At 34.5% G+C, this 9,453-nt stretch overlaps 1 protein-coding gene across 2 annotated transcripts in view; it reads left to right on the top strand.

Moving 5' to 3' along the window:
• LOC134263637 (plexin-A2-like) overlaps positions 1–9,453 on the top strand; it is a 62,113-nt gene that overhangs the window by 20,496 nt on the left and 32,164 nt on the right. For both annotated transcript variants that reach the window (XM_062746012.1, XM_062746021.1), the window contains exons 4-7: positions 1,358–1,477; positions 4,143–4,249; positions 6,740–6,863; positions 7,547–7,709. In XM_062746012.1, the coding sequence (XP_062601996.1) occupies positions 1,358–1,477; positions 4,143–4,249; positions 6,740–6,863; positions 7,547–7,709 (514 nt within the window). The remainder of the gene's footprint in view (positions 1–1,357; positions 1,478–4,142; positions 4,250–6,739; positions 6,864–7,546; positions 7,710–9,453) is intronic.

Genomic DNA, 9,453 nt, shown 5'->3' with positions numbered 1-9,453 from the left:
ATCATATTTTTATGAAAGCATCCTCAGATAGTGTAGATTTCATTTTGTACAAATCATGACCCCCGGGTGTAGGGTTGGGCCACAATGGCTGATCAAAATTTTACATAGGACTATATAGGAAAAATCTTTAAAAATCTTTTTCTCAAGGATCACTGGGCCAGGAAAGATAAAACTCATGTGGAAGCATCCTCAGGTAGTGTAGATTCAAGTTTGTTCAAATCATGACATCCAGGGGTAGGTTGTGGCCACATGGCCAATCAAATTTTTACATAGGAATATATAGGGAAAATCTTTAAAAATTTTCTCAAGAACCACTGGGCCAGGAAAGATGAAACTCATGTGGAAGCATCCTCAGCTAGGGTAGATTCAAGTTTGTTCAAATCATGACCCCTGGGGGTAGGGTAGGACCACAATGACTGATCAAAGATTTACATAGCAATGTAAAGGAAAAATCATTAAAAATCTTCTTCTCTAGAATTTTAACCACTGGGCCAGGAAAGATGAAACTCGTGAAATCATCCCCAGGTAGTGTAGATTCAAGTTTCTTCAAATCATGACCACCAGGGTAGGATGGAACCAAAATGGCTGATCAAAGTTTTACATAGGACTAGATAGGGAAATCTTTAAAAATTGTCTTCTCAAGTACTTCAAAGCCATGATTAGTGATATTTATATGGAATCATTCTCAGGTAGTGTAGATTCTAGTTTGTTCAAATTATAACCCCCAGGGATAGGGTGGGGTCACAATGGGGGATTTAAGTTTTACCTTAAAATATATTTTTTAAAAATCTTCTTCTCAAGCATAGCAAAGCCATGATTAGTGATACCAGTATTTATATGGAAGCATTTTCAGGTAGTGTAGAATTAAGTTTGTTCAAATCCTGATTTAGATTCATCCAAATCATGGCCCTTTGGGGTAGGGAGGGAAACAATGGGGAATCAAATTTAAATTTTTTTGAAGTTATATAGAGGAAGAAAATGTTTTTAAAAAATCTTTTTTCAAGAACAGCAATGTCATATGCTGTATTAATATGAAGGCATTTTCAAGCAGTATTAAATTCAAGCCCCCCCCCCCCCCCTTCATTAATCTGTTTCAGTTCTGATCTGATTTGTGCTTTTTCCTTGCCGATTTGCTTAGGTGAGCAATGTGGCCCCTGGGCCTCTTGTTTACTTTGGATTTTTCTTTGTATTCCTTTTTGCAAAAAGTCTTGTAAATGCTTAAATGATAATGTCTCTTGTAATCATTAAGTTTGCCAAAAATCTACATTATAAAGTTTACAGAAGTAGCCCCTCTCTGTTTAAGAGAAATATATCTGACATTTCCTATACTGAAGATATAAAATTTTTGTTTTTACAGGTGTTCTTAGATACTTCAAAGAATTCAAGCATAGAGTTGGAGGAATTGAAACTGGACAATTCAGAAATAAAAGCTGTCAAAGATGTAAACAGTGAGATATATGCTATGTCACAGAATAAGGTTTGTAACTATATACTCAGTACATTGTAGTTGAATATGGAGTCTATTCCATGAGGGGGGTAGGATTTTTAGGTCACCTGAGTAACTCAGGTGACCTATTGCTATCCGTTTTCGTCCGTCGTCGTCCGTCGTGCGTCGTGTGTTAACATTTGAACATTTTCAGCTTCTTCTCTGCAACCACTGAACCAATTACAACCAAATTTGGTATACAGCATCTATGGGTGGAGGGGAACAAAAATTGTGAATTTCATGGTCCCCGCCCCCCTGGGGCCTGAGGGGTGGGGCCAAAACCACTAAAATTAATGAAATCTTTAAAAATCTTCTTCTTTACTCCTGGACATCAAGCAGGCAAACTATTGGCATGAATGTAATGAGCATTGAGTCCTCTACCAAAATTGTGAAATTCATGGCCCCAGGGTCAGGGGTTCTAGTGCTAGGGCGGGGCTCTATAGATTATATGGTGAAAATGCATTATTTCTTAGAAAATCTTCTTCTCTGCTCCTGGGTATTAAATACACTAACTAAGCACATAGTTATGATGAGCAAGAGTGCCTCTTCCAGATTTGTGAATTTCATGGCCCCAGGGTCAGGGGTTCTGGTGTTAGGGCGAGGCTCTATAGATTATATAGTGAAAATGCATTATTTCTTTGAAAATCTTCTTTTCTGCTCCTGGGTATTTAATAAACAAATTAAGCACATAGTTATGATGAGCAAGAGTGCCTCTTCCAGATTTGTGAATTTTATGGCCCCAGGGTCAGGGGTTCTGGTGTTAGGGCGGGGCTCTATAGATTATATAGTGAAAATGCATTATTTCTTAGAAAATCTTCTTCTCTGCTCCTGGGTATTAAATACACTAACTAAGCACATAGTTATGATGAGCAAGAGTGCTTCTTCCAAAATTGTGAATTTTATGGCCCCAGGGTCAGGGGTTCTGGTGTTAGGGCGGGGCTCTATAGATTATATAGTAAAAATGCATTATTTCTTTGAAAATCTTCTTCTCTGCTCCTGGGTATTAGATAAACTAACTAAGCATATAGCTATGATGAGCAAGAGTGCCTCTTCCAAAATTGTGAATTTTATGGCCCCAGGGTCAGGGGTTCTGGTGTTAGGGCGGGGCTCTATAGATTATATAGTGAAAATGCATTATTTCTTTGAAAATTTTCCTCTCTGCTCCTGGGTATTAAATACACTAAATAAGCACATAGTTATGATGAGCAAGAGTGCCTCTTCCAAAATTGTGAATTTTATGGCCCCAGGGTCAGGGGTTCTGGTGTTAGGGCGGGGCTCTATAGATTATATAGTGAAAATGCATTATTTCTTAGAAAATCTTCTTCTCTGCTCCTGGGTATTAGATTAACTAACTAAGCACATAGTTATGATGAGCAAAAGTGCCTCTTCCAAAATTGTGAATTTTATGGCCCCAGGGTCAGGGGTTCTGGTGTTAAGTCGGGGCTCTATTGATTATATAGTAAAAATACATTTATTCTTTGTAAATATTTTTCTTTGCTTTTGGGTTTTAAGCCAATGATCCAAGTATATATATATATTTATGATGAAGAAAGGTGCATCTAGAAAAGTGGTTATTAATGCCCCCAGGGTCAAAGGGGGGGGGGGGTTACATAGCCTGAAAATAAATTAATGCTTTGAAATCTGCTCTTTGGTATTAATCAACCATTTTATGATAAAATGTGCAAAATTTTGAAATATATGGCCCTGGGTCAGTGGTTCCTTTGGGGTGAGGTGCACAACTGGTTATAAAGTGGAAGTGCATTTTCTCTTTGTTACTCTGATCTACCTCTGGGTATTAAGTAAATAGAGTAAGCATGCTAAGTTAATAATTATGATATGCAATGGTGCCTCTTTCAAAATTGTAAATTGTGAATTTCATGGCCTCCGGTTTAAACACGAACCAAATTTAATTGTTTGAAAGTTGTTACACAATACTCAGGTGACCTATAAGGCCCGTGGGCCTCTTGTTGTGATATATTTTCACATGAAAATTGGATTCTACATTCCATTACAAAGCAGTGATTTTTACTATTGCTCCTATTCTCCCCCTTGTCCCTATTCTTTTGACTGTCTGTAATATTGTGGCCTAGGCTCTAAGTATAATGTCAAAGAGTGTATGGCAAAGCTAAGAGATAGATTAAAAATTGAAAACATTTTTTCAACAATAAAGAGGAACTGGTAGTTTTACTCAGAGTCAGAATGGTCATGTACATGTAGTCACTTGATCTGTTTAAAGGGATTTTCCTTAGCACAAAGAAAGGAAAGGGGGTGGGGGTTGCCTCCAACATGTCCAAATTTAAAATCCGATAATGAAAAATGATTACAAGATACAACATATAGCTTCTGTTTACTTACCTAAAATTCTGCAAGAAGGAAGATTTTCTGATTAATGTTTTTATCAGATGAGACTTTGGTGTAAAAATCTTCCTTAACAACAGCCAATGGAACAGGAATAAAGCTTAAAATTTACTGAAGAATATTAAGAAGTGCAAATCAACAAATTGTCCTATATGTGCTAGCAAGCTTGAAATGTAGAATAAAATTTATGAAATTATTGCCCAAGGATTAGGATAAGGCAATTGAGAGAGGTAGTTACAAAATTGAAAAGAAATTTTTAAAATTCTTAATTGTTGGATGTGTACTTTAATTTTTACAGATTGTTAAATTGCACCAGCAGAGAAATTGTTCACAGTACTCACAGAATTGCACAGCGTGTATGGGAGCAAAGGATGCCCATTGTGGATGGTGTATTAATACTAATAGGTTAGCTTGTGATAAATTATTTTGTTGTTTTGCATTTAATATTTGTTTAAAAATCTTCTCCTCTGTACCTGCAGGGTTTTTAGCAGATAAACTAAATGCATGATAATGATGAGCATGTATACTTTGTTAAAAAGCTTGAAATTCATAATCCCTAGGTCAGAGTTTTTGTCAATCTAAATAAATTAGATCTTTGATCCACTCGTTTGATAGCTACACAAAGCATTGCGATCAAACTGGAGCAAATCAAAGATCTAATTTTAATTAGATTGGGTTTTTGTTGTTGATTAAGGCTATAGTCAGTTTTGAATATATGTAATGAAGATGCATTACATGTATTTCTTTGAAGTTTTCTCCACCCCTTGGTAGTTTGCAGACATACTTTAAAAGTTAGTGCATGGTTATGATGAGCAAGAGTGCTTCTACCTAAATTGTGAATTTATTGATTCTTGGATTAGAGACTATAATATTCAGGCTGAAGCTGTGTTGAGTCTACAGTGAAAATGCAGTATTTCATTTAAAATCCTCTAGTCTGCTCCTGAGCATCTACTGAGGCAAACAGGGTATATAAAAGTGTAATAAGCAAGGGTAATTAATTCATTCATTCAAGCTGTAACAGCTTCTAGTGAATGTGAGTGTGATTTTTCATTTTTTTTATGCCCTCGGATCAAAAGATCCTGGGAGTATATTGTTTTTGTCCCCTCTGTCTGTTTGTCTGTCTGTTGTCAACATTAACCTAGCCCATAACTATTGAGTGGGTGGGGCTATTACTTTCATATTTCACAGGTGTATTCCTTGTGACAAGACCTTTCTTTCGATACCACCAAATTTGACCTCTTAACTTTGGAATTTGACCTTCTTTTACAAAACAATACACATGTACCACAATAGTCTTTAACCTTAGTCATAACTTTTGAACAGTTGGAGCTAGGCCTTTCATCCTTCACGTGTATACATATTCATTATGACAAGACCTTTCAGCTGAAATAAATATTTTTAACCTTGACCTACTCTAAGAGTTTGTCCCACTTTTAAAAAACTTTAACCTTGGTCATAGCTTTTAAACATTTAGAACTATAAGGGCTTCCATATTTCACAGGGGTATTTCTTGTAACAAGACTTCATCTTGGGTACCAACACTTTTGACCTTTTGAGCTTCACATGCATTTGAGAGAACTCAACCCTTGCCATAAAGTGCCATACGGGAGTGGAGCATCAGTGTTTCACAAACACATCTTGTTGATTATGATATTACACTTCCTCAGTGTTCTACAGTCCAGTCCAATACGAAAATTCGTAATATTACAAAAAAACGTAAGATTACGAGAAAGTGTAATATTACAAGTTATCGTTATATAAAACTTATATTACAATTTTTCGTAATGTAGTTAAATTACGAATATGCGTAATATTGCATTTCTATATTACGATTTATATCCAAAAAATTCAAGCATTGCAAGAAATTAATTGGTGGGTAACAAAGTATAACGTCAGTAATATATCAGATTTCACGGCTACTCATAGCATGCGGTTAGTTTGGTCAGTCACGCCTATCAGAAAGCATGGACATTCAAGAAGAAAGTACCGCCAGCGATGGATGAGTGGACAATTTCTTTTATTATTCTTTTATAGGAATTTTCCAAGGATAAGACCAATTTTCCAGTAAATTTCAATATTCGCTTAAGCATGTCGGATTGGTCTATATCACCCGTACTCCCTACTTTTCTTGCGAAGTCTACCCTAAAAATCACACCCTCGTTCATAATTCAACTTTTTTCTTATTGAAATACACAGAATTCAAATATATCGTACAAGTTATCGCCCGTGACATCTCGTATTAAACGTCATTCTTTGCTGCCACTCAATTTCTTGCAATGCTTGAATTTGTCTTGGATTACGAAAACTCGTAATATAGTCTCTTACATCTGCAATATTACGCATATTCATAATTTAACTACATTACGAAAAATTGTAATACAAGTTTTATATTACGATAACTTGTAATATTAGTTCACTATAATTTGGTTTTTTTAATATTTTTTCTTGCTTACAGTTGTACGATTATGATGTCAAAATAAAATCTTTTGACCCCCTTCTGTGTTAATGTGGTTTTGAATGCAATAGATTTCCATTCAATTTATAATATGCAAAAAAGGTGTGATGTAAATATTTTGTAATAACTGCTACCATAGAATATTCACTTGTAAAACTTGAAGGAAAATGTCTTATTGGGAATTCACTGTAGATAGTAAAAGGAATTTGTTATAATATATTAGCTAAAATGAATTTTGGATATAGCGAATTAAATTCACAGATCCCAAGGAATTTGCTCTAACTGAGATTTACTGTAGATCAAGGGTGATCACCATATTTGCATTTTAAGATAGTTCACATTGATAATAAAGTATCTGAATAGCTAAAAGAAAATGATATACTTAATTCATAATGAATAAGATCACTATAATTTGGCTTATTCATTTTTTCTGCTTACAGTTGTTCACTGAAGACTGAGTGTACAAATGCCAGCTTTTGGTTACCATCGGTGAAGAAGCAGTGTTTAGATCTTCGTTTTAATGGTAACTTATTGAAAATGGCCATTGATCTGGATTCTAATTCGGTAATTTTTTTTGAGAGAAACAGTCTACTGTTCTTTTGAGGGTTGTCCCAAAAAGACAGAGATAGAGTTAACAATGCAGTTTCAGACCTTGCAAGGTTAGGCCAATTTTTAACTCGATCACCTCAATGAGCTTATGACAGTTGTGATACCCCCAGAGTGGGTTTGATCTGATGATCCGCGCCTGTCAACGAGGCATATTCAGAATGATATTTTTAATATATAAATATACCTGTGGCAAAATATAGCAAAATAAACCTTTAGAGATCAATTGCATAACATTTATCCATAAAACAAAGCATAATAACAAGGGACTTATTAATGAAAAAAATAACGTCATGTTTCTCTTTCTCTCTCTCTCTCTCTCTCTCAGAGAGTGGTGATATGGATTGAAAATTGGTGATGATAAAATGCACATTGTTTAGCTGATTCAACAGTAAAATTGGTTGATACACATTAGGTATATAATAAATTAAGGGAAATTTAATAAATGATAATCTTGCAATATTTGGTAAGTATTTGTAGAATGTTTCCCAGTTATAAACATCATCTACGCCTTCTTTGGGACAACCGTCGTGTGTTAATCATTTGTTTTGATGAGTTAGTCATCTTAGATGTCTTGTCAATTTTGTTAAATGTACATGTAAAAGGTGTTCATTAAGTTTAACATTTTTTTTTTCTTGCAGAAAAGTAACTTTTCAGTCAAATTTGTTCCCAAAATTGAAGTTTTGTCAGGCATGAGCTGCATGCTAGGTGGACAGTTATTGAGAAGATATGTTGGAACTGAGGATATCAAGTGTGAGATTAATCTGAGTCCCTCAAGACGTGATAATGGAGAATCTGTTTCATGTAAGTTATTTCAACTAGGAGCTACAGTCCCAGTCTCTCTATGGAAAGAAATTCTGGCTTCTACTACCAAATTAAATGATTGAACAGTTTTACATAATTAAGAAAGTTATTTATGACTATAAAAGTAAGCCCAAAACAAATGTTATGGACTACTTACTTTATTTTCCTAATATTTTCCCTGATACAAGCTAGTATTTAGGGAAACAGTAACAATATGTCCATATAATTTCTTTCTCATACTGATTTGTATTTTATTTATTTATTTTTTTTTTTTTTTGCAACAATGCAGGTAAGAGGATTTAAAATGGCTAAAATATTTTAAGTGAAAATCTCTTGATCTTGAATTTCGTTTTTTTTTTTTTTTTTTTTTTTTAAATTAAACTATATTTGGCTCAGTTGAGAAAAGTGAATTTTTATCTTTTCAAATAAGTGCTTCAGGACATTTTTATAAAAGGTGAAGAATTAGCCATTAATAAACAAAACTTATAAAGATGATTTTTTTATTTAAAAAAATGTTTGGACAAATTGAAATTTAGATCATACTCCGTTTTTGCCCCCATCTTAAATTTGCCCACAGGCAATTACTAGTAGAATCACCCCGAGGAAATAAAAGGGGGGGGTCCTTGTAGTTGCCACTGACCCCTTTTTATCTCACCTCGACATGGCGTGGCTTCCTGGTTAAAGGACATTTCCAAGTAACTATAAGCCCTACCTGAACCAAACTTATATGGATGATGCATCTTGGGATGGACACTACTACACATGCTTTGGATGCTGGATCTGACCTACATTTTCCAGATAATTGACCCTGGCAATGTTTTTAGAGTAACTCTATAATTTTATGGCCTGTTATGATTTAACTTGCATTGTTGAGGCATCTAAGGTCTAAGGATGGACAATTCCAGACTTGCTTTGGATGTAGGAAATAAAAAACATTTTCTTGATTAGTGAACAGGTTAAAGTTTTTTGAACAGGTTAATTCCAAATGAACTATAAGACCTTCTTAAACAGAACTTGCATGGATATTGTTGTCAGGATGCACACTAGCTTTTAAGAAAATATGATGTGAGGTTTGCATTACTTTTATTGATGACATTTGTCAAGGTGAGCTTAGTAATTTTTGACTACCTATGTTTTACAATTTGATAAGACAGATAATTAGAGTTGAAATCCCCAAAGCTCTTTCAAGGGGAGATAATTAAGAAGTTACAACTTGATGGATTCTTCTAAAAACTTTCTTCTCAAGAACAAAATAAAGCAAGTTTTTGAAACCATGCATTTTAAAGGTACTGTAGAAGTACTTTTTTCCGTGCGATATTAATTTACGCAATGTAAGCGGTCACAAATTTTCCACAGAAATTTGACCAAGCGTTCTTAATATAAATGTAAGGCTTATAGTGACAATCTAGAAAATCCACGTAATTTTCTACCCGCGGATTAAACAGAAATTGAGATTCCGCGGAATTATGACCCCATGGAAAGAAGTATGTCTACAGTATGTTCAAATCGTTAAAGATTAAAGCCATATTGGTTAGTCATATTTATATGTGTAGAATCATCCTCATTTAGAGTATATTTAACCAACTGGGTGGAGGACAAAAAATATGAGATCAAAGTCTTGCATAGAGATAAATTGTGAAAATTTAAATATCTTTGGTTGAAGAACAGCATGCAGGGTCTTAGTTATACTCAAATGAGCATCGTGGTCCATGTGCCTATTGTTTTACATATTTATTTTGTAACT

The sequence above is a fragment of the Saccostrea cucullata genome, unplaced genomic scaffold (genome assembly GCF_032062105.1).
Source record: "Saccostrea cucullata isolate Sc308-1 unplaced genomic scaffold, CSIRO_AGI_Scuc_v1 ctg727, whole genome shotgun sequence".
Taxonomy (NCBI): Eukaryota; Metazoa; Mollusca; class Bivalvia; order Ostreida; family Ostreidae; genus Saccostrea; species Saccostrea cuccullata.
This window is presented reverse-complemented; position numbering and strand designations above follow the sequence as displayed.